Consider the following 23,454-nt stretch of genomic DNA (forward strand, 5'->3'; position numbering starts at 1 on the left):
ATATTTGGAGTTTTTGCGAAGGGGTGAAAGAGATTGTGAGCGTGAAGACCAGGAAGTGTGCGTAGAAGGAAGAATGGATTCAGCGATATCTGATGGTCAAAGCGAGACTTGACTGGCGCTCACAAAAATCATTGGATGGAAGTTGCTCAACGTTGACATGTAACGTATGAGACCTCTGAGAATCGACCTGAGGAGAATTGTCGGGGGGGTCGAATCCGAAGTGGCTAGTCAGGGATATGAGTTATAATAGAGTGGATTACATAGTTCAACTCACATTGATCAGAAAGTTGTTCTTGCGTGGCCATAAGAATATCAATCAAGTCATTGGTTTTTTTTCCTTATCTCTTCACTCAGTGTTCAAACACTCATTAAGATCAGCGGCATCTAGTTGCATTCTGCATACACCTATCAACGAACCTACTTGATCTTGGTGTGAAACGGCCAGAACAGAAAGCTGACCTGACTCTCGAAAGCAGGGTCCGTAATGCAGAACAGCGGTACTTTCACTGATGATTATGAGCAGTAGTCATTGGAGGTAAAAGCCGCATCTCGGTGCATGGAGAAATAGGCAAGATATACCGTTGAACACATAAAGCGTGTCCTAAAATAGTTATCTTCGGTCTTCCATGATGAGCAATGTTGAAACTTTGCATCGGCACTCCCACGCCTTCAAGTTGTTATCCCCAGTCAAAACCTACACTGGATCGATCCGGAAAAATATGGAACGAACAGGACGTAGCTGGAATACTTTCAGATTCAGAACTAATCGGAAGACATCATATATTCCCGGATTCTTCCAGATTTTTGTGCCTTTCCAGATGAATTTCGGGTGACAGCTGGTCATATCCGGTGTTAACAGGGTATTTCTAGGTAAATATGGATCTGAATTGGGGGTAGTTACAGGTACAGATATCTGGATACATCTGAAATTACTGTAGAAATATCCAGATGTAATCGAGTCGCAATGATGTTACATTACTTATGTCCATCTCAGGCCAATGTAAGAGAGAGAGAGAGCAAGAACCCTAGGCTTGAGTCAAGCAATTGAGAAAAGTCGAGAAGCGAACGCGAGAACAGCTGCCGAATATGTCGAGTAAAGGTCGGAGAAGCTGAGAAACATGAAGATGATGATATTAGGTAGGGCACTTTTATGCGATTTGATCCACGTACTGTTTTAACCATCCGTCGGTTCCTTGGTACGGGTTCCGCTGGCCGCCTTGCGTTGCTTTCCAATGTCTGTGTATTTCTGGAAGCGCGCATTCACGACACACGATGGTGAGCTCACAGTGGGAATAGAGCAGGAAATAGGGAACTCACCTTAACAAGTTCCTTATCGTTCTTCTTCTTGTCCCACAGGAGCTTGAATTCATTGGTGGATAGACGTGGGTTTGATGGATCCGCTAAGTACGTTTCGAGAAACATGTTCCTTAGGAGACAAATGATGAATAGAATATGAGATTAATCAAAGAGAATAGATTTACCTTGCGCTAAACGTTGTTGTTGACACTGATGCCAACTTCTGTTGTATACCAGTCATGGGAGGTGCCGACGCCGACGCGGGAGTTGACAAGCTCGGGTCGGAATGCAGAGGAGCAATTGTTGATGGAATATTCAGTCCGGTTCTATGTGCATGCAGTCAGCAATGTCAGAAGCTAGTAGGTGTCATAGAACGGCTTACAAGGGATTACCCTGTTGAAGTAGAATCTGCCATCAGAGTAAGAACATCAAGCAAAAAGATGTAGGACGTACGCGTCGTCGGGTATCACGAATCTGCGTGGAGACAACAGCTGTCTCATGTGGAGTTACGGTGACTGGGGAGGAAATAGCTGAAACGGCGCCGTTAATGGAAGTGTTGACTGTAGTGGTAGACAGTGGAGGCGAGCCGTTGCTTGGTGCGTTGATGGTAGTGGTAGACGATGAAAGTGGACATTCATCCGGAGTGTTGGTAGTGGTAGATGGCAGAGGCGAGCCATTGCTTGGTGCGTTGACAGTAGTGGAAGACGACGAAGGTGGACACTCATCCGGAGTGTTGGTAGTGGTAGACAGTGGAGGCGAGCTGTTGCTTGGTGCGTTGACAGTAGTGGTAGAGGGTGGAGGCGAGCTGTTGCTTGATGCGTTGATGGTAGTGGTAGACGACGAAGACAAGTCATCACTGTCAAGATTGATAAAGGTCGTTCCTGGTGGAGGCGCTGTCTTCTTCCGTTTCTTACTCCGTTCTATCCTTGAAATTTCAAATCCCTTCCGTTTACTTGCGTTGTCAATCGATGGATTTGCACCTGTAAAATATATGTCAAGTATAGAACCATATATGAGAGCATATAGCGCACGAGTCAGCCTTGTCTTGTCCTTTGCATTCCAGTCCGGATATTTGTGAATAATGTAACGCCGTACTTTCCAGGCATCTTCCGCATATCGGAATTCTTCATGAGCACTGAGCAAAGTATTTGTAAGATAACGCCTAGATTCGACAGCGAGATTGGTGGAATTCGGAGGGGCAAGACGATGGTGGTGGATTTGATTCATAGCTGCCATGAATGTCTGGGAGATAGATTTCAATGCCTGCGTGTTGAGCTTGACTCCTTGTCCATCAGTGAGTAGATCCAGAGTCGGAACTTTGATGCCTCGATTCGCCTGGGTTTCACAGTGAGCCTTCCACTGGGTATCCGTCCAGTACATCACCTTGGGGTGATCATCATGTTCAAAGAAGGGAATCGAAGGAGGTGTTTCGAGGGAACTGATGACAGCCTGTGAGTTCGCACTGGATGTGTTCACGCTCGCTACAGGCAGAACTTGAGCATTTGAAATTTGAGATAGTAATCGTTCATTCAATCTCCTTGAGTATATATCAGCTGTTAGCTGAAAGAGGTGAAATTGGGAACATACTTTTCCGCTGCTAATTCAGCCTCAAGCTGTATGCATTTTCTATCAAGTGACATGTATGCAATATTACGGGCCTGATAGAGGACATCATGGTCGGCAACAGATATTGCTTGTAAATAGTTGTTCATATTCTGCCCGGTATCTTGAAAGTACCCAGAGGAAGAGTTATGTTGGGCATTATAAGAAGAATACATGGGTGATGGTGGCGAAAACAAGGCAACAAGACAGGTTTGTCGATTCTGTCATAAGTGATATTTCCCACGCATTCTCGCTGCTTGGGTGAACTCAGCTTTAGTTTGACTGTAGTACCTCTACATATTTCATTCAGTTAGATATATTCCCAGCCGATGCTCAACAGTTTAACTATCAAAAACACCACCAAGTTCATCCCCTCCAACGATCTCAGAATCATCAATACCAGTCTTTTCAACTACAAACCAAAGGCCCTCCGGATCTCCTGGAATTTGAGGAAGCGGCTGCATCGATACAGTAGATAAGATATTCTGTGTGTTGATGACACAGAGACTGGAGTCTCCCTGGTAGAAGCAAGCCCATAATTCATTGTGGGATTCGACAAGAAGATCATTCAAAGGATCGGAGTATAGGGATACCAGGGCATATGCTGTGAGTTTGTCTGGTTGTTCTGGATCTAATGCATACAGAAAATAGTACTGAACCTCAGCATATGTTTTGACACCATCCACATGGACCTAATATTATTAAGTATAAAAAAAACACAATGTATTTGAACTTACTTTGACATTCCGAGTCACTCTAATGTCAGCTCGAGTCTTGTTGCTTTCATTATACAGACTGCGTGCGACTTGTCCATTCGGCAAGCATAACCGACCCCACTTACGGATATGATTTATGAACAATCCAGCTTTTTCGAAAGCATCTATCTCTGGTGAGAGCAGTACAGATGGCCAACGCTTTCTTGGACGTAGAAGGAGATAACCATTACCCATATCCAATGAACCCCTTGGCTGATGTGGTATTGATTTTGGGTCTAACTCTGGACACATATTCTTCAGTGCATTGATACGGCACCGGGTCAGAGCCTGCTGAGCAAGATTGGAGAAAGGATTCGAAGGTTGACGGATTGACTGGCCTAGATCACCAATCAGGCGCTCCAGAGTATACTGAGAACTGACTGCTCCTGGGCCAATTCTAATCATCTCTGATGGAAGATGTACAAGAGTATGAATGCAGGGACGGCAAAAATGCATGCGATCTACGCGGCGCTGGTAGTACATGGCTTCATATTCCTCCACAAATTGAATGAGTTGTACACGGGCTTCTTGAGCTTCTCTCCCAGTTATTGAGCGCTGTAACATGGAACGTGCTCCATGTAGTCCCTTGCAAAGACTTATCCAATTCTCTCGCGGAAGAACTGCGCGAAAAAAACCTGGACCAAGGCCGAATATGTAGAGGAAGTATTCCGTTGCCTTAAATCCACTGTGGATTTTCTCAGCAGGGTTACGGGGAGGACGATGGAATGATGACGGAAAGTATTTGCGTGCATTGGCGACCAGTTTCCCATGCTCTTCCCAGGTCTCTCCTGTAAGAGTAGCCCAAGTCCATGTACTTTTATCATCCGTTCTCCCACAATCAAGTTTTCCTCTCCACAATGAGATTACTAACTCTCCGAAATTGAGCCCTAGGTGATGCATATGATCAACAGAGAAACATCGTGGAACAGGGATCATGAGATCTTGTGAAAGGCCTAGGAGGATGGAGGGTTTACTGATCCCAGTCGCCTTACGGTTGGCTTCGTATGCGGTGGGCCCTGGAGATTGGATGACCTTATCTAAATCTTCATAGTATTGCTGAACAGATGGACGTTCAAGGTTTCGTATATCGACATCACCGTGAGCACACTCAGGAGGTAAGGGACCATTTGGCCGAAGATGGACTTGATTGTAATGAGGAGTTCCGGGTTTGTGGCGTCCTTTCATTGGGCATCCGATCCGACATGCATGAACACAATGATGGGTAGCACGGCCATCGAGGTCAACCAATCCCACTGCATCTGCCATTGCTAGTAGGAACAAAATGCGTGCGTAGATTATAGTGTCCGTGATAGCATCCCACATTGCCAAACCTTTCCCGTTATTCTCTTTTTGAAGTGCCGAGAGATGCTGTAAGCTCCGGAAAGTGAATGAGTCGATGATTTTAGGCTTATTTGGCCCAGGAATGATGAACATTGGGAGTACGCATCTCTGTTTGAACCGAAGTGAAGGCTTGAAATTTTCGACTTTCCACATACCAAACCAAGTATCGGATTGTTTGTTCTGGTATAACTGAGCACCATCAACGGAGAGTGATACCATTATGTCGTGCGGGGTGAGCTTCACTTTTTCCGCAAGATCCAGGAAGTCGGACCCACAAAAAATGTCATCATACACAAAATCTTCTGCCGAAGACTCGTCATGGAGGATCTGTTCAGTTTTCAAGTATGCATACTGCAATTCGAGTGCCATTTCTTTCGACCTTCGTAGGGCCTGCAACTGTGGGCCAAGCAAGAATGTGCATGCTTGTAAGCGAGGGACCTTTCGACCAGTTTGTTCAAGTATAACAGGATTAAAGCGAGGCTCTGCACAAACACTGCAGGTTTCGAGGTCTGTAAACGGACCTGTGAAGGCATGACAGGAGTTGATACACATATCATCCTTGACTGCAACTACACCACTGATCTCAGCAACTAGCTTTTTGACTTCATAAAGTGAGAGAATAGAGGAATCTGGATAGCGACGGATGACAGCAGTGCGGGTCTGATGGTAGACTTCCTCTGAAGCCGAAGATGTGGCCAGATAGATATCAATTGAGAGACGAGTATCCGGATCAGATATGTCAACCAGACCTGTAGTTGGGCTGCGCAGACGATAAAGGTCATCTTCACTGAGTATTCCGTTGTCCAATTTACTGGCTTTAATTTCACGTATAAATTCCTGTGTTATTCTGATACGTTCGATGGCAGAGACCGGATCGAGTCCTTCCTGATCATCCTGCTGTGGCGGGTTGTTCTCTTCGTCGGTCTCATTATGATTATCACTTCCAGACTCTTCTCCCAGCATATGTGTGCGGCGAACATGGTCAATCTGCTCGAGCCTGTCACGACCATCTGGATTGTGTACATCTGGGTCCGATCCTGAATCCGATCCTGAATTTTCACGCTCGTTTACAGAGTTTCTCGAAGCACCTGATATTTGTTGAGTAGATACGGAGGTAATGTAATTAATTTCATCCAAATCCACGTCCTAGGTTGAGATAATCAGTTGATTTTCATCTTTGTATGTGTAGTAGAACACAACATACCATGTCTTCGGGTACTGTATTGTTCTCTTCCTCCTCGCCATCCTCTTCATCATCCCCTTCACTTCCTGCATCGGATGGTCCATACTGGTATTGAGCAAAGGACTGTACAGGAACAGTGGCAGCAGCAGCGAGAGAATGTCGTCGAAATGTCTCATAGCTTACTACTCGGTTTTCACAGCGGTTGCAAGGACAAGCTCTTCGACGGACCATATCAGCGTTGAGAAAAGAATCAACTTCGTACGTTACGTATATACGATGTACATGTGATGTCATTTCGGACCAGTTCCAGACTGATTCCAGGATTCTCAGCTGGCTTCATTTATCCTCAGCTTTTGTTGTCATCTCTCAGATCTATCCAGAACCAGTTCTCACTGGGTGTTATCTCCTCTCATCTCCTCTACGAAGATTCAAGATCGCTTTCCTCGAGCCTCCACTGGTGGCACTCGAACGTTCTCCGTCCTCATACAGATTCTCAAAAATTAATTCTGAAACATTCGTTGATTGAATTTAAGTGGAAAACAGTAGCGACCCTGCTGGTACCCCCGTCACTAACCTATTTCTTACCTTATCTAGGTCCTCAACTTCTCTCATCTGAACCTGGGGTATATTCAATGGGTCCGGCGTCAAGACTTTGTGGTTCATACGCGGTGCGTAACAACTGTTTTCTATTGGTGAAGTGTAACATTGCTGGTGCACAATCAGATCGTGCTCGCGATCAGGGATTGTCGAAGAACCTCTTTGGCAAGGGGTGGGGCCGAACATTCCCAGGTTGCACCCATGATAGGAAAAATGAGGACAAGTTTCCCAGCAGGACAGGACCGCATCTAAGGAGCCGGGGGATGGGGGCTGTTGAGTGGGATGTCCTCCTTGACTCTGCATATAATACTCAGTGTTTATGTTTTTATCCTGGAAACAAAATCATTGAGTATTAGATGCGGTGGACAGGAGATATCAGCAATGCTCACCATTGTTTCCCAACGGACAAAACCATCTTCAGCAAACTCATCGCAATCGTCAAGTGGAAACCTCCGAATCATGTCGAAAATTGTTTGCACGTCCGATCTTGGCTTCAAGGTACCAAGAGACTCCTTCGTCCTGGCGACTGGACCTTGCGGAGTAGGATAATCCCCTTGTTTATCACTCTTACCAGTGCCCCCAAATCCGACATTGCAGATGTATTGCGTTACTGCATCATGTTGAACATTTTTGGATTTAGCGCGAAGAGCCTGCTGGTTGTATCCTTCAACACCGAGCGAGACAGTGTGCGGAGGAATGGACAGTATCGAATCAATGCTCGTCAAGTGCGAGCACTCGGAAAGCGGAGGGTCTGAGGAGAACGACGGGAGAAAATTGTTATCAATCAGCATAAAGTCGCAGCGCCTCATTCGCGGACAACAAACGTCTGAATGGAGGACCATTGCCCTAGACTATTGATCAGTCTCATTGTTCAACATCGTTGAACGACGAGTTGCTACACTTACCACAATGGGTGGGACAGATATTGAATTTGTTGTGAAAAGCGGAGCAGTTGTAACCTGAGATGTACACATTGGCGAAAGACCTGTGTCAATTAGTAGTCCGGGAATAGGGTTTGCCAAAAGTACGCCCCCAAGGTTAGTCTTTTATACCGTTCATGGTATGAAACCGTTGTATTGAAAGCATGATCAGGGACCCTCTACCGCTCCAAGGCCTTACTCTGGTCATTTAGCAAGTTGATGAGTTGAAAATTAAACATCACTCGCTTTCTCGATGACTCGTCTAAATGCAATACACGTAAGTGGTACCTTCTTCCATGGTATTAACTGTCAATAAATGATATACTTACAACGCGTACCCACCGTGCTGCTCCAGATTGTATCGGTTTCTTCCCAGAAAGGAGCCCAACAGCTTGAAGATCGCACTTGGTATTTGTGCTCCCAAAAAGCGGTAAAACAGCTTCGACTTCTCGTTAGTACAACCTCGCTTACCACCCACACCTTCCACCAGCCTTTTCGAAAATTTCTAGAGCTTTGGAACTCTTGACCTGTTTTGACCTGACCGAAATTGGCTAACTCAGTTCTCGCCCGCCTTGGATCCGCCGAATTCCTACCCTTGTTCAACTTGCGCTTTACATGCTGCAAATATATTCAGAACGATAGATTATCACCTGAATAATGATCCCCGTACCTTTATGTAATCTCTTTGCTCTTTCCTGGAAATCTTCGCAAGTGATCGCTGTCATTGACCTTCGTCCACCGCCTTGTGCTCGCGCCACATTTTTCTCGGAGACCCCCGCACGGCGGAGTGAGCAAAGTGAGTTTTTGTTCTTTTCTCTCATGCCACCGTCCTCCGTTCTGCTCATACCACTGTCAGCTTCATTTCATCTAACCGGATGTATCAGAACATACCACGGCTATCCCATCCTTATTTGTGGAACATCCAGCTTCTAAACACAATACTAGCATAGTGATTCGCAAAATGATCACGCGTCTTTTCGGCGAGAGGAACGGTAGCAGCTGATTTTTGGAACAAAGCAAACGGCTGGCAATGTTGCTGGAATACAGGCTCATGATGGTGGCTTGCCGAAATGACTGACTACAATCCTGGACCCACAAATATTTGAAAAATTGGCAAAAACTCGTGCTGCATTTGAAAGTCCTTCACTCATTGTTTGCGCACGGAGCGAAGGATGGTATTTGTGATTTAGACTTACTATGCATTTATAATGCGATGCTTACTGTATGTCTGCTCGATATTGATTCCAGAAGTTCGACACCGTGGGCCCACTGTATTCCGGACCACTAATCCCGGAGCAAGAGAAACCGCTAGAAAACCGCCGCGGTATAATCTCGCTTGTTTATGATTCTTCATGAACAGGATTTTAATATGGATTGGTTTACTGGAATCACAACCGGATTGACAGGTACAGCAGACCCAAAAGTCAGATGAATGACCGTGTTTAATCCATTTCTCTTATTTGATGTACCTACATAGATCAAGTTCTATCGTATCCACGACGTCGCCTAGATGGGTGTTACTGCGAAGAGATGGCGCTGATGGTCTGCTGCTCAAGCTAAGTCGATTCGACCCCTCGCATTCTTCCGTTCTGGGTCTCTAAAACAAGCTGAGCTGTTCAACCACAGGTTCGAGAAGTTGTGGAGGGCATGTTTTCAACAGAATTTCCCTGGGGCCATGAGTGACTGTCCATCGCTTCAAGATCCCGGTGAATCTAATCACAATCGCACCAAATTGTTGAGCTATGTCCAGAATAATAGCTCGAAGTAGCGAACCAGCTACATGTTTGAAGTTTTCGCGAAGGAGTGAAGGAGATGGTGACTCGGAGCGTGAGGCCCGGCAAGTGTGCGTAGAAGGGAGAATGGGAATTCAGCGATATCTGGTGGTCGTAGTATTAAAGTCTTACCGGCGCTCACAAAAATTAATACTAATGGATGAAAGTTGCTCAGCGTTGACGCGCAACGCATGAGACCTTCTTTTTCTTATCCCTTCGCTCAGCGCTCAAGCCTGGCTCAAGCACTCATTAACATTAGCGACGTCTGGTTGTATTCTGCATACTTCTATCAACGAACCTAATCTTGGTGTGAACCGGCCAGAATGGAAAGCGGGATCTGCTTCATCACTTCATTGAATGACCCATAACAACATGGGATTTAGAAGGGAAGAAAAGTCGATTTCAATTACACGGCGCATGGTTTGTACACCGAAAGTATTTCCGTCACGGATGCCGCCGGTTCTGCATGTCCACTATGAGGGTATGTGCTAGGACCTACTACCAATAATACATCTTGTTCCCAAATTTAGTTTCGAAGAATTTTACCTCGATACTACTAGATAGCATGAATTTGAGCCTTTCTTGTCAACCTGCCAACATACATGCATGCTTCATCACTTCCAGTACGAAATTTTGAATGGTCGGTGGTCCACTCTTGTCCACTGGGTAATGTGCATGCGCCAAATACATATTTCACCAAGACCAATCTGTGAAATCTTGGTTCGTGTTGTATATACAGTGTTACAGAGGACAGAATAACAGCAGAACAATGCGAGAAGATAATCCACAAAGTATAAACGCAAAGAGGAAGAGAGGAAAGAGGGAGCACTGGGTATAAGATAAGGTTAGTACAATACTCTTGAAAATTATAACAGACAGTTATAAAGTAGGAAAGGTATCATCCGTATGATGCAGGTTTTGCAACTGAATTGAAAAAGTTAGACTGACATCCCCCCGTGCATGGTGCCAGAGTTAAAGCTAACGCCTTTAATTATATCGCCCGTAGCTCGCAGCACTGTCGAGCCGAACGAGGAACGTCGTTCTTTGGTAAATGATTCCCGTCTGTGTTCAGGGGATTGTGAATGAAATCTGTGACGAGGCGAGGTTGGGGTTGGAGGAAGGTCTGAGGACATATTTCGTGCTGATTCAACAAACGTAGGTGATGTAGGCGATGATGTAGCGTCAGGGGATACTGATAAGGATAGTGATGGTATACCCTCCGACGATACAGATATAGAGATGGAAGACAACGTGGGTCCTGCATCAGCTTCTGGAGTTAATAGACCCTTCTCGCACCTGCCTTTACGCATGAGGGATTTCGCAAGTATGCCTTCTTCGGGAATTGTGGGAGAGTTACTGGAAGCGGCTGGGGATAGATGCGAGGAAGACGCATTAGGGCTAGGCATTGGAGAAGCGGAGGTACTGTTGGCGGGCGAAGAGTTGGGACTGCGCCGAGGAGACGGAAGAGGGAAAAGTTGGTCTTCATCTTCTTCGATTATAGCGGACGGAACATGGGGAGTGATTGGTGGCGAAGAAGGGGAAGTTGCTAGAAAGTCTGGAACGGCATCAATTTCGCGCGACCGGCGCCGTTTGTCGACTTCGTCAACATTGATGGACGCAGAGCTTCCGAGCCTGACGACGGCTATATCTTTGTGACCTTGGTGCATAGACGCTACAGGTGTGAACCCGCAGTCTGACTCGCCGCTAGAGCTGCGTCTTCTGCGAGCACCACGAGTGAATTTCTCAATCCAGGCTTCGCCTTCCTTCAGACATTCTTCCGTGATTGAGACGCAATCTAGACAACAGGAGCGTAAGGGAATAGTTGGAAGCGGCTTTCCTGCATTGTCTAATAGTGGCGAACTCGGTAAAGAGGGACGACGCTCTAACTTTCGATGTGGAACACCTTCGGCACAGGAAGAAGATGGAGATCTGTGAACGAGACATGGACTTAGCGGAATTGTTGGATCTCGACCACGACTTGAGGACCTCGAGGTTTTCGCCTTGAAACTGACAGGCAATGAGGGGGAAGGTCTACAAACAATGATAAGACTGACTGACTTGGGAAACGGGACTCTGAGCACTGGAGAAGAGGGTTCTTCTGATAACTCGTCGTCTGAAGTCTTTCGCCTCCACAGAGGCAGGGTGTAGCTCTTGGTGATGATAATGGGCCGTTTAATGGGTTGCAGCTCTGGAATGAGGACACACTCGTCGTCAAAGCGGACGACCCGAGAGCAATCAGAAGAGCTGGCAGAGCTGGAAACCATGGACGGAACTGCTGACAATGTGGAGGATATCGCGGTAGCCATTGGAGAAGAAGGAAAAGTTGAATATTTTATTAATTGATTTACCAGCTAAAGAATCAGGTCATGAGATAAGCTGCTATTTCGGGCTCATGACCCTGCAAAGCCCTGCAGGTTGCAGCTCCTGTCTGATTTAAGATTAACTATGTTTGTACTTATCGGTATAGGTAGTAACCTTTGCAGGCTAATCTGTAACAGAAATGAGAAATCTTCCTGCAAGTTTTCACCGCTGTCAATCTGCTCAGAAACTTCCCCCGTTTCCACCTGTTTCCAGTTCAAGTTGGTTTCCAGAGGCTTCACGTCTGCTTCACGTCAACGCCCTCTGCGAGAGATGAAATGAATCTAATCTTGACACGGAGCATGGACGGCACAATAAGAATCGCATGATGAATGTTGTTGTCCATAGAAAGGTACGTCCTTCTGGCACGGATCCGTAGAGTCCTGGTAGAGTCTACAAGCAGAACGCCGTATAAAAACTTGAAACTTGCATTCCGATTTTCAGTAAATCGTTTGAAGACTAATTAGAGCTGGTGGTAGAAGAGCGGGATTCGCGACGTTGTCGCGACGCGTTGTAACTTGTGAAGAGAAATCGGAGACAGCTTGGGCCGAGCTTGAATTCGCTGATAGGCTGATCACGAGCCAATGTCTCCGGCTTTGGAATAGCCGTAACCTCCGTATCCTTTCACGGCCAATCTGAATGTGAAAGATGGTCAATAGCAACCTTTATTTCCAACTATCATGTCAGACCGACTTGCTCAAGTGTCCGGACATCTTTCCAATACATACGGTCGAGGACTTCTAGCCGGTGAAGTCGCTATCATCACTGGTGAGTTGAGATTTAAGGAAAGTCATGTCTATAATCAATTCTTCCACAATCAGGTGCTGGCCAGGTTATAACAATTCCTTATATACATGGAACACCTTGCTGATACAAAGTAGGGAATAGGACGTAGTGCTGCTCTTATCTTCGCCAACGAAGGAGCAAAGGTCGTGCTTAGTGAGTGAGTGGAATGCGGACTATACATTGTTCGATTTATGCTGAGATACGCGGTATGCTTATGTAGTATCGACGCGAAGAAGCTCGCTGCCGTAGAGCAAGAAATCAAATCCGCAGGCGGTGAATCCATCTCCGTAGCAGGCGACGTGGGGGCAGACGACTTTCCCAAACGAATTGTGGATGCTACCGTTGCGTACGTGGTCACTCAACTTACACATATGTTTCCAAAGTACCTGAACCGTCATGTTAGGAAATACGGCAAAATCAATCACATTGTCAACAATGGTCCGTCGATTTTCTTCACTAATTTCACTTTTCTATCTTAATATAGCGACTCTTGTAGCTGGGTTCACTTTCGACAAGATGCTTCACACTACACCTGATGATACCTGGGATATCATCATGAAAATTCATGTCCGAGCACCTTTCCGGCTTATCCGACAAGCAGCTCCATACTTCCGTGTCAAGGTTAGTCCATTTCTACCCTCAGGCGCTGTCTCCTTTCCAATCACTGTCATAGCCAGAGCAACGCGAAAACCGTTCTATAATCAATGTCTCTTCAACTTCTGGCTTACACGGCAACGTCGGTCAAGCAAATTACGCTGCTGCTAAGGCAGCTGTCATTGGATTGACCAAAACTATTGCAAAGGAATGGGGGCCATTCGGTGTTCGCGCCAATACCGTTGCGTTCGGGTTAATCCATACTAGGTTGACCGCGGCCAAGGAAGATGGGGCTACGATGGAGATCGACGGCAAGAAAGTCGCACTTGGTGTTCCTGGAGCCAAACCGCCCACGGATGCTGCACGCCAGTCTGGAGAAGCTTACCCACTCATTCCGCTAAAACGAGGAGGGAATGCAGATGAAGCTGCGGCTAGCATGCTTTTGTGAGTCTTATTTACTTCAAAAGTTCCTCCCAGTATTGATCCATTTATTTAGCCTTGCGTCACCTCTTGCTTCTTATGTGAGTGGCCACTGCCTAGAAGTTACTGGAGGTGCAGGAATATGAGCATTTTGAAAGAAGCATTGTGACTATTACAATCCGCGTTAGACACACCCTTGTTTGAACCTACATGTTACATTGTGATTTCTTTCTTCATAGTAAGTAGTCGATATCAACTAAGAACTAGTGATGCGATATGCAACTGTATCATGACTTGCCACAGTCACAGTAAACGTTGAACTCAGAGAGTATGTTCCTGTCAAATCCGTTCCTGTCCACATATCATGCAAGATGAATGGCCCACTTCCAGTAAGCCCAGGAACATTCGCAAATGCGAAAGACTTCGTTGCGGAGGAGGATGAAGTGTTGATGATGAAAACGTGCACTCCTTTTGATGATTCGCCGGAATAGTATTCAGGGATAGAGGTAGTAGGTAAGGACGCGGTTGCGTTAAATGGAGCAGCCGGTGTGCCCACTGTTGAATCTTGAGAGAAAGCCAGAAGTTCCGAATTGGTGATGATGGAAATCTGCGTGCTATTGAGGAGGCTCAACTGCAAGGTGGAAGTTTCAGCGATTCTTACGAACGGAATCAATACCTCGAACTCACATCCGTGCCGCTGCCTCCGATGATCAGTCAAATATTTAATTTTTTGCAGACACTTGCACTCACAGAAGAATCGGGCTTTTCAAAAATACCCAAGCTGCGAAATGAGTTCTTTGCTCCTCAATTGTGAGCGCTCCATTTCCTGACGAATCAACGGGTTTTAGTGGTGATTCGGACTCATGAGAAGGATTTTTCATACCTATCTCCATCATGTCCATGTCGTTGTGCGAGAAAAAGTTGATGGAGGACAGATGCTGTACGTTAATTCCTATGATTTCGGTGATGTATTGCCAGGTCGGGCTGGAGGAAAACGTCAATAATAGACTTCGAAGAACACTGTCAAGAACAACGAACGCAGAGTCCCCGGACATTCTCCAAGAATGGCCCTAGAAGAGGTACGAAAGACTGTAACTTTAAGGAACGCGAGACAACGTACGACTCGAGCTCCCCAATCCCATACGTTCGCAGCCCCCCAGATGCATAGATCAAATTGGAAAGGGTTGGGTTGTTCAGCGAGGGCCCCCCTAACGAGAGATTTTAACAGCTAGCCTCAATGCAAGTCAAGGGCCGAGTGAACACACCCCATTTGGCGATAGCGGATAGCAGAATTAGAGTTGCTGATATAGGCATGAGGATCGAAAATACGATTTGCTCGAAGTGTGATGAACTTACTACCAGTCACCGTCTTGAGGGGTCTGATGTTCAAGGCTGTGAGAATGGTTTCATCCCGATATGTTCGATGCAACTCACTGAGCTATCTGTCCAATTAGCGGGCACATTGCAATTGTCTGACACAAGTTATAAGTGTTATCAGAGTAAGCCAAGGACCACACGAACCATATTTCAGGTAATCGATACCCCAAGAACTGAATGTGGCGGCGTCGAGACTTTCCATACCAAGAGATCCTGGAAATCCTGCACAAGTAGCAGTTCCGGCATCGCTGTATATGCCCATCTTCAGTCCGAGAGCATGAATTTGGGTAGCAACGCCGCTGATTCCGTTGGGGAACTTTGAAGGGTCCGGTACAATCTGCATAGTTGTTGGATCCCGCTGCATGAGTGGCCAGCAATCCTATGAATAAATGTTACGAGTCCAGTGAGCGTGCACATGTCGAATGAAATACATACATCAATGTTGATATACTCGTAGCCAGCATCTTTGAGGCCGAGAGAGATGAAATCATTGGCAGCAGCAAGAACCTTGGTCTCGTTGATGCTACAACCGTATGCATTCCAATGGTTCCATCTATCGATTTGGGATGTAAGAAAAGCAATTAAATGAGTAACGATGTAAGCACCCCAGAGCCGGTAGCATTCCGGTAAGTTTTGAAGGCGGCGTCGTTGGCGCTGTAGCGGCAATTCCGGTCAAGGAAGGCGTCGAAGCAGTAGATGTAGATGTAGATGTCCCAGAAGAGCCAGAAGATCCAGAAGAGCCTGGTACACATTGCGAGTAATAAGGATTGGATACCACGCAGGACCAACTAACATATTTCGACATTAGGATAAAACGCTTCAGCTGCTTGTGGACCCTACCCTGAATCACAAGTCGTTGCGCCGTCCCATCCTAGGCCACCGCATTGTCCATAGTCTGGTGCTGTTTGAGCGAGAGCTAAGCTCGCCTGAAGAACAGGGACTCCGATGGAGGTAAGACGAAATATTAGAGAGAACATAGAGAAACACTTACAATGCATTGTTTGGGCTCAGTATAAAAGCACAGGCTGAGCCAGTGAGCATATGGCTTGGGAGGTTTCTCGGTGTACCTTAAAGAGCTCCTACACCGCTTTCGGAAAAATAAAGATCTGCTGAGCAGGACTGGAAGCAGGAGGAAGCATGATTGGGGATATATTTCGGAGAGCCAGGAGAATCCGGCCCGGGGCCACGACAAGATCATGTGACACGACCATTTTCATCGTGAAATGTTCAGCTTTGACCCTGGTGTCACTAAGTATGGGGCCACGTCCATTAGGGTCGCGAGACTCGCGGCGGAGCTTCAGTGGTCATCAACGCAATGGCTCTGCTAGGCGTCTCATTGATATCTGTGAAAAACGTCAACAAACTATGCCTTCTACTCCTCCCTCTTCTTCTCTTAGTAAACCTCCCAGTCCTTCTCGCCAAAAGAAAGACAAATCGCCTATCCGACAATCTCTTTCAAAGGTAATGGGCCTGTTCAAAAAAGGAACATCTACTCGACAACTACGTGATTCAACGCCATTACAATCTACACCATCTGGGTCGCGCCTTTCTGGATCCCTCCTATACCTCTCACGAAATGAGTCAGCTGGTACAATCTGGATTCCTTGCACCGCGACACTCGAAAGCGGAAATCTTCGACTCGCTTACTCGACTCCTCAAAACTGCTGCAACATTTTCCCTATACAGCTGAAGCACTGCTCCGACGTCCGTTCCTTGTCTACGTGCGAACTTCCCGACGAGGAATTGATGCTTTTGCGCACTACTGCGTGTTTACCTGGGGAACCCAGGGTCTTCGAACTCGTCTTTGATGGAGCAGTGGAAAAGTTTGCTGTTCCATCCGTAACGGACAGAGCGAGTTGGGTTAGTACAATTTGGTGAGTAGACTCCATCGTGGATGTCAAGCAGTGCTTACATCGTTGGGATGGTACAGGGATTCGATCCTCTTAATGCAAGAATCAAAAAGCGTCTACAGATTTGAAGATTCGGAAAAGCTTCACTCAACCAGATTGGAGTATGACATGACCACGCCTATCGCTAATCTCTCTAAACCTCTCCCTCCGCCTGTAGAAGAAAGAAGTTTGCCTGCCCTTCCTTCTTCAAGTGAATGTGATATAGACGATGCTTCTCTGTTCTCTTGTGCGACACCTCTGGAAACGTCGCACAACTTCTTCAATGTACAGCCTGAACTCGAGGTCTTATCTTGCTCAATGCCGCCTATCATTGCTCATAGTCTATCAATCCCTTGTACTTCACCACAATCTCTTCGCAGTACTTCTATCGCCAACTTAAGCAAACGATCGATGGTCAAGCAGCGCCTCGCTCAAATGGAACAAGATCACTCTCAGAATTCACCCAAGTTTCCCCCCGCTTCACCGCGAAGGGGCAGGACTCTTCCTTCCCCCTTTTCTCCCAGTAAAGATCAACATGCCGAATTCAAAGGCGCAACTCTGGTTATGCAGCAAACAAATACGAGTGATTCGATAGTTGATTCATACAGCTATTCGGATCAAACTGTTCCTGCGAGCACTGGTGCGCGTCTTCCTTGGTCTCGACCCGCCGTGTCTCCGATAGCAGAGGATATTAAAAAGGAAGTTACGGAAGCCAAATTTCTGCACAATGCTATCCCTCTGCGTGTCGATACTAGCGCTGAAACTCTGTATCGCTCCAGGACTAACGTCGAAACGTCTGAAAACTTTCCGATGCATCCTCAACCATACCATGATACAGCAGATCTGATTGCAGCTCAAGAAGTTCAGAACTCTAAACAAACGGTTGCCTTGAATCACCTCCGCCACACGCTATCCGGCGTAGACAAGAAAATATCTAACACAGACCGTACTCTGTTATCCATCGATCAAAGATTAGAAGGACTTCAAAGTTGCATTGACTCGGTTGTATCGAAATCATCTTCAGATAAGTCTGATAATGCTCACGCGCAAGATCTAGCGGACATTCATGAATCCCTACATGGACTACAAGCACTCTTAACTTCTAACGTTGTCGATATCTTGAAAGGAATGGAGGAAGCAGAATCCAAGAGCCGACCATCTCCCGAATCAATCACAAGTCAATCAACTGTCGCGTCCATGGAGATCCAGGCCCAGGTGCGGTTTATGATTATAAGAGACCATGTCAAGACTGATTCGCCATGTTTAGTTCACAGACATACTTACACTCTTGCGTGACCAGAACGAAAAAAATACCGAGCGCGACCTGCTACAAACTGACAGTGTGCGATACCTAAACGAGCTCAATACTGTATGTATAATTTCTTGACCACAGATTTCGTGTACTTACTATTCATCTTCCGTGTTTCCAGTGGCTTGAGACCTTTGTCAACGGCGGGACTTCCCAGATCCAGGTGCTGTCTACTACATTGCAGCAGGTTCTTCATTCGCTAGGAGTGATCGCTTCTCAAGACGGTAGCACAATACCTGGTCTATTCCACGACGTACAAGATCAAGCACAAAGAGGCAACCAGGACGCCACTCTGCAGACCTCTTTGAATAACGCTATTGGACTTCGCAATTGTCAAGGTGGTGCTTCAGACCCGATATGTGTGTGAGATCCTCGTTTTGGTCGACGACTGTATTGAACGGTCCTTGGCTTTCTTCAGCTCCTCAAGCCATAGTCGAACTTATAGAACGGCAACGGCAAGATCATGAGGGTCTTATGCGATTGCTCACCAACGGTGCGTTTTTCTCCACTCATCATTTCATTGGTCTACTGTCCAGTTGCTGATCAAACAAACTCTGTAAGAATTGTCCAACGAAATCAAGGGCGAACGACTGCGATTCGTAGAAGCCATGAAAGAGGCTACTGCGATCAATGTACAGAGTACGCGAAAATCCCTCAAGCAATACCATATTGGGACTGAAAATGTCCGTTTCTAGCTCACGTAGAAGAATTCAAGAAGGAGCTGAAGCGCGAGGTTCATGGAATGACGCAGGAAGTTGGACGATTACACCAGGAAAAGCAAAGCATTGAGAACCAGATCGCCGATCTCTTTGCTTTCTACTCCAAGCAGGCAAAGAATGGCAGCATTCCGGTGAGTGGGTCGAAGCCTTTGTTTGCGCTTGTTCGAATTAATCGCAACCCACGTTCTTCCAGTCTGGGTCAGTTCCTGCTTTTGAACAGGCCCTCTCAAATTACTCTACCCCGCAAAGAGGTCGCGGTGTTGGAGGTCTTCGAACGCCGCAACCAAGCCCCGAGCGTCGCCGGAGAACCGGATCCTGATTTTGGACTACTTGATGTATCTTCCTCACATACAAGGCTTACTTATTAGTCCGAGCCATAGGTATGTAATTCCACAAAGCAAGGGTATCACAATAATGAATATAGAGATCGATAATGCGAATGTAGGGTAGATAAAATTCCTAGATTGATTGCTTATTTTCGATCTGGGTTGATATATCTGGCGGTAGCTGCAATACGGAAATTGATGGGTTCCACCATATGTCTGTAAATCAGATATAAGGACATCCAACGAAGAAATCGGAACAAAGAATGATCCTACTCGTAATATTGTTGGACGCCTGTGCCGTCCATGACTAGAACATCACCCTAGAAAGAAGAATATGAGGGAAAAATCCATGATTGAAATTTGTAAAAAGCATTCACGTGGCGTAGAACGATACTCAGGCAAATCTTTCGTTCTGGTCCGTGCTTCACATTTCGTCGTCGAAAATGCATGAGAGCAGGAGATCCCAATGACAATCCAGCGACTACAGATCCCAAACCTTTTTCATCATCAGTGTGGAACTGTAAACATGTTTACGCGGCGCCAGTGAAGTCAAGATCATCAGTGACGCACAGACATCTTCTGCTTTTCCATGTACGCAGCGCTGAGTACTTCATTGAACTCAGATTGTTTATTCAGGGCCAAATTTGTGCGTTCTTCAATGAATTCTTTAGCTTTGACTACAGCTGTGGGGGCCTCTTCCCATGTAAGCGTGTTGGCAGTTCCTCCAACATACTGTTATAGCCCAATGAGGATGTATTGAGGCATCAAGGGAGAGAGGAGAAATCTCACATGATAAGGCACTCCGCCTTTCTGACTTGGGTCAAAAACGTCCGTTCACAACAAGTAAATAATGACGAACAGTTCTGGGAAAAGTAGTTGGTGAGGAGTGAACCTCGAACTACGCAGAAGATTTGAGATCTTCATGAAGATATAAGTTTCAGGGTCTTACGTTTGTGCTGATTATCTACGAATCAACAAGTCGCTTCCTCAGTAGACATATTGAACTTACACTACGCAAAGGCCATCTTCTAAATGGCAGACTTCCATCCGCAGCTTGCATTTGATATTCTTCAAAGAGAGTATCCAGTCGCACCAGAGGACCCATTGAGTTGTGCTGAATATGATGAATCTGACCCCTACGCAGGTGAATAGATCAAATCCACGCTGGAGGGCGCAAAGCACGTACGTACCTTCCTTCGGGGAAGGAAAATGTTAGAACGTTCCCTGCAGTTTGGTGGTCACCAAAGGGTTTCACAGTACTTTTTATTATACCTACAAATAGTCAGACTGATATCCGTTTTCTAACTCGAACCCACAGTGAATCTCACCAGCGTCTTTCCCTACAAAATACCATTGAAAATTGACTCCCGGATTCAAGCTTTTCAAAACTTTCACAGGACGGGGTGCCCCATTAACCGCCAACACATTCTTAAAGGAGAATCTGAGAATGAAACCACACTTAACAAGAAGATAGATACTTACCTGGCAGTTGGCGCACTCCCAATGCTCCCATTTGGAGCTGTTGGAAAATATCACTGGACTGTTTTGTCATACGATGCCAGTACTCACCGACAAGACAGTCTACCGCATTTGATACAGTGCATTCCTCTAGTGAATGCTTGTAAGGTGGTAATCTTATCTCGAGGGTTCGTTACAGGCTGAGAGGGATTGATATTCCTAAATCCACTATCGAGGGGAAGCAAGGTCTGCAGTTGCAGGAACCCTTCGTCAAAGGTCAAGTCATCAGGGATCGGGTCGTTGCCCGCTTCGGGTAGACGCCAAAAATAAGTGCAAGTAGCATTGAGGCACCCCCAGCCCACAGAGAAAACCGCTGGGCTGCGCATGCCGCAATACATGCATCTCCTATCTGCAGAGGCTGGTCTGCAAGAACTTCAGTATACAGTTTTTCTTAGAATCAGGAGGTACCCGCATTCTTTCTGAAAGTAGAAACTCGGTCTTCTTTACTAATCACAAAGAATATTTAGAACTTCACAGACTTAGTGTTGGAAGACAATACCTGGCATACGCCTTGAGAACTTTGGAGCGGCATTTCCTGGACTAGCAGCAGTAGTACTAGGAATACGTTCGTCATCAGGGGATATATCCATGGCCTCTTCATAGTCGCTTTCAGATGTTCGTGCGTTATCGTTCTCTAGACTTGCATCGCATGTAGTATCTTCAGTTGATGATACTACGGGCATGAGAGTAGCCCGTTCCTCCGTAAATTTATCTTTGGTCGCGTGCCACCACGGTTCCCCCTCCAGAAATGATAAGAATGAGCGGCCAAGTACAACTTCCAAGTCATTATTACCTGTTCTTTGCACCATTGAAAGGAAAACTTGAAGCGCACATGCTTTTGGCCGGATTTAGTAGTCTCGTATTCGGCTATATGACAACGTCTGTGATTGCAAAGATTAGGCAAAAAGGGCTATACGCACCCCAGGCATGAGTAATGTTGTAAACGCCGAGGACAGCATAGGTTATGTTCTTACCCCCGAGATTGTAGGGAAACAGGGCGTATCTATCGTCAATAAGTAAGACAAGCGGAATCTGTTGTCTGTAATTTGTCAATAGCGCGCGAACAGATTTATCTTCTGCTTTCTGGTCCTCCGCATGCTTGACTTTCGTTTCGCCTTTCAATTGTTGCACACTCTCGGCCTTCCCTCCACTAAAATTTGAATCGCAAATACATTAGGTGAAGCTCTTGATTATGGACATTCTTACCCATGGGATATTATCAGTTTTCCGTTATGGAAAAACCCATCACGTCTATACAACGTATGATAAGAAGGCACACGCCGCTTCAGATGGACTGGAGTATCTACTTTGCAGGGAATCCGCTCAACAAGTAACCCTTCGTGATATTGTTCGCGAAGTAGACACCCCCTTGGTAGCTGCGAAACCAATCAAAGCTTTCGCATACTTCTTGTCGTGACTAAATTCGATTCAGAGGATAAACATCCTGGTCACAGATTGGAAATATGTTTCCTACCTCGGCCCATATATGTGGCATAACGTGAAGTTCTTGAAGAGCAACGTCTGCTTTGAGCATTTTACCCTGTTTATCCATAAATGGCCTCTCCGCGCTTATGTTTTCATGGTCATTAGAGCCATGGCTCTCGAATTTTCGGCCCTCGGAAGGCGTTGGGAAACACGTATGACCATGATGAGTCTCCAGTAGTTGATTATCAGAGTTTGAGTGGGTGAGCTTGATTGTTTTAACAGAAAGTTGTTCGGAATCTTCTTCCAATGCTCTCTTGCTATGGAGCATGTCCTCCTCCTCGAGCCACGCGTGCACGAAAACGAGAAAAGTGAACTTTAACGCTCGAATGAGATGTAAGCAGGATGTAAGTAAAGTATTTTTTAGGCGCCGGTCCGGCATATCCCGGCAACTTTCCGAAAACCTCCACCTCCCAACTTTAGCATTCAACACATGGCTTCCTTACGACTCGCTACCTCTGCAGCTCGACGAGCACCGTCTTTTATTCGCGTCGCACAACGTGGGTATGCAGAAGCTTCCGACAAAATTCAGCTCTCTATGGCTCTGCCCCATCAGGTGCGTTGCGTGGTCTGTCTTTGTTACTCACAATTTGACTCAAATTTCTTTCAGTCCATCTTCAGCTCCACCGATGTTGTCCAGGTAAACCTTTGTGCCGCGACTGGTGATATGGGTATCCTCGCGAATCACGTTCCTTCTGTTGAGCCTTTGCGCCCTGGTGTCGTGGAGGTCATCGAATCGGCTGGTTCTAAGAAATGGTTCAGTGCGTGATGTCGACGTTATATCAGGGGGTACAAAGAATGCTGATTCACATATGTTTCTAGTTTCTGGCGGATTCGCCACCGTTCACCCAAACAACAAACTCACAATCAACGCCGTGGAGGCTGCACCTTTGGAGGATTTCTCAGTTGAGGTGTGCACATCTGGTCCATCTGATATCTTTCTCAGTCGTACTAATTCGTCACTCTCATTTTTGCAGTCCATTCGCGTCAACCTTCAGGAAGCACTCAAGGTGGCTTCCGGAAATGGCTCTGAGGAAGACAAGCTAGAGGCACGTATCGAGGCAGAGGTTTACGAGTCGCTGCAATATGCGCTGGGTTCAAAATAGTAGATGGGCTTCGCGTCACCCCCAGACCACCTTTTGGATGGAGACATTCCGATTTCTTTCCTTTCTTTGTAGCAATCAAAGGAGATATACAAGATACGAGCTGA

General features: G+C 46.2%; 7 protein-coding genes across 7 annotated transcripts; 3 read left to right on the forward strand and 4 right to left on the reverse strand.

The window, feature by feature from the left end:
• Nucleotides 1-1,174: 1,174 nt before the first annotated feature.
• C8R40DRAFT_1171152 (uncharacterized protein) lies at nucleotides 1,175-3,074 on the reverse strand (the record flags this gene model as incomplete). Its single annotated transcript, XM_046231654.1, has 8 exons — nucleotides 1,175-1,246; nucleotides 1,318-1,426; nucleotides 1,482-1,622; nucleotides 1,679-1,689; nucleotides 1,750-2,276; nucleotides 2,328-2,631; nucleotides 2,680-2,833; nucleotides 2,884-3,074. 8 exons carry the CDS (start codon nucleotides 3,072-3,074, stop codon nucleotides 1,175-1,177), a joined length of 1,509 nt encoding a protein of 502 aa, XP_046085630.1.
• Nucleotides 3,075-10,113: 7,039 nt separating this feature from the next.
• On the reverse strand, nucleotides 10,114-11,891 carry C8R40DRAFT_1106868 (uncharacterized protein). Its single transcript, XM_046228179.1, has 2 exons — nucleotides 11,525-11,891; nucleotides 10,114-11,473 (listed from the first exon to the last, which is right to left on the reverse strand). Exons 1-2 carry the CDS (start codon nucleotides 11,770-11,772, stop codon nucleotides 10,405-10,407), a joined length of 1,317 nt encoding a protein of 438 aa, XP_046085631.1. The 5' UTR covers nucleotides 11,773-11,891; the 3' UTR covers nucleotides 10,114-10,404.
• Nucleotides 11,892-12,504: 613 nt separating this feature from the next.
• Nucleotides 12,505-13,770, forward strand: C8R40DRAFT_1047128 (uncharacterized protein; the record flags this gene model as incomplete). Its single annotated transcript, XM_046224421.1, has 8 exons — nucleotides 12,505-12,592; nucleotides 12,646-12,656; nucleotides 12,706-12,767; nucleotides 12,831-12,956; nucleotides 13,014-13,048; nucleotides 13,107-13,231; nucleotides 13,290-13,648; nucleotides 13,701-13,770. The coding sequence occupies 8 exons, from the start codon at nucleotides 12,505-12,507 to the stop codon at nucleotides 13,768-13,770; spliced, it is 876 nt and encodes a 291-aa protein (XP_046085632.1).
• Nucleotides 13,771-13,880: 110 nt separating this feature from the next.
• Nucleotides 13,881-15,806, reverse strand: C8R40DRAFT_1046606 (glycoside hydrolase; the record flags this gene model as incomplete). The annotated part of the gene is made up of 12 exons (XM_046224372.1): nucleotides 13,881-14,255; nucleotides 14,312-14,321; nucleotides 14,375-14,450; nucleotides 14,508-14,608; nucleotides 14,663-14,694; nucleotides 14,745-14,832; nucleotides 14,890-14,925; nucleotides 14,981-15,003; nucleotides 15,059-15,096; nucleotides 15,146-15,380; nucleotides 15,437-15,554; nucleotides 15,607-15,806. 12 exons carry the CDS (start codon nucleotides 15,804-15,806, stop codon nucleotides 13,881-13,883), a joined length of 1,332 nt encoding a protein of 443 aa, XP_046085633.1.
• A 560-nt stretch (nucleotides 15,807-16,366) lies between these two features.
• On the forward strand, nucleotides 16,367-19,299 carry C8R40DRAFT_1265524 (uncharacterized protein; the record flags this gene model as incomplete). The annotated part of the gene is made up of 7 exons (XM_046233915.1): nucleotides 16,367-16,875; nucleotides 16,932-18,105; nucleotides 18,158-18,259; nucleotides 18,321-18,558; nucleotides 18,618-18,692; nucleotides 18,761-18,838; nucleotides 18,895-19,299. The coding sequence occupies 7 exons, from the start codon at nucleotides 16,367-16,369 to the stop codon at nucleotides 19,284-19,286; spliced, it is 2,568 nt and encodes an 855-aa protein (XP_046085634.1). The 3' UTR covers nucleotides 19,287-19,299.
• A 39-nt stretch (nucleotides 19,300-19,338) lies between these two features.
• On the reverse strand, nucleotides 19,339-22,743 carry C8R40DRAFT_288413 (uncharacterized protein). The gene is made up of 19 exons (XM_046234604.1): nucleotides 22,237-22,743; nucleotides 22,070-22,179; nucleotides 21,969-22,013; nucleotides 21,683-21,912; nucleotides 21,556-21,629; nucleotides 21,262-21,502; nucleotides 21,175-21,208; nucleotides 20,814-21,125; nucleotides 20,727-20,763; nucleotides 20,573-20,672; nucleotides 20,435-20,516; nucleotides 20,254-20,380; nucleotides 20,194-20,200; nucleotides 20,104-20,142; nucleotides 20,034-20,050; nucleotides 19,815-19,976; nucleotides 19,622-19,762; nucleotides 19,518-19,564; nucleotides 19,339-19,460 (listed from the first exon to the last, which is right to left on the reverse strand). The coding sequence occupies exons 1-19, from the start codon at nucleotides 22,624-22,626 to the stop codon at nucleotides 19,391-19,393; spliced, it is 2,265 nt and encodes a 754-aa protein (XP_046085635.1). The 5' UTR covers nucleotides 22,627-22,743; the 3' UTR covers nucleotides 19,339-19,390.
• Nucleotides 22,678-23,350, forward strand: C8R40DRAFT_1047160 (ATP-synthase delta-subunit; the record flags this gene model as incomplete). Its single annotated transcript, XM_046224423.1, has 4 exons — nucleotides 22,678-22,800; nucleotides 22,855-23,005; nucleotides 23,067-23,155; nucleotides 23,222-23,350. 4 exons carry the CDS (start codon nucleotides 22,678-22,680, stop codon nucleotides 23,348-23,350), a joined length of 492 nt encoding a protein of 163 aa, XP_046085636.1.
• Nucleotides 23,351-23,454: the final 104 nt, after the last annotated feature.

Source organism: Lentinula edodes, assembly GCF_021015755.1.
Source record: "Lentinula edodes strain Le(Bin) 0899 ss11 chromosome Unknown C8R40scaffold_20, whole genome shotgun sequence".
Taxonomy (NCBI): Eukaryota; Fungi; Basidiomycota; class Agaricomycetes; order Agaricales; family Omphalotaceae; genus Lentinula; species Lentinula edodes.

What these genes read in the sequence shown, in the direction of transcription:
- C8R40DRAFT_1106868 (XM_046228179.1), bottom strand. Translation starts at nt 11,772, where the DNA reads ATGGCTACCGCGATATCCTCCACATTGTCAGCAGTTCCGTCCATGGTT. An exon ending in CTCAGAGTCCCGTTTCCCAA is followed by an intron (nt 11,474 to 11,524) that starts GTCAGTCAGTCT and finishes ATTGCCTGTCAG; the next exon opens with TTTCAAGGCGAAAACCTCGA.
- C8R40DRAFT_288413 (XM_046234604.1), bottom strand. Translation starts at nt 22,626, where the DNA reads ATGCCGGACCGGCGCCTAAAAAATACTTTACTTACATCCTGCTTACAT. An exon ending in TTTCTACTTTCAGAAAGAAT is followed by an intron (nt 21,126 to 21,174) that starts GCGGGTACCTCC and finishes AAGTTCTTGCAG; the next exon opens with ACCAGCCTCTGCAGATAGGA. An exon ending in GGCGTCCAACAATATTACGA is followed by an intron (nt 19,461 to 19,517) that starts GTAGGATCATTC and finishes TCTGATTTACAG; the next exon opens with ACATATGGTGGAACCCATCA.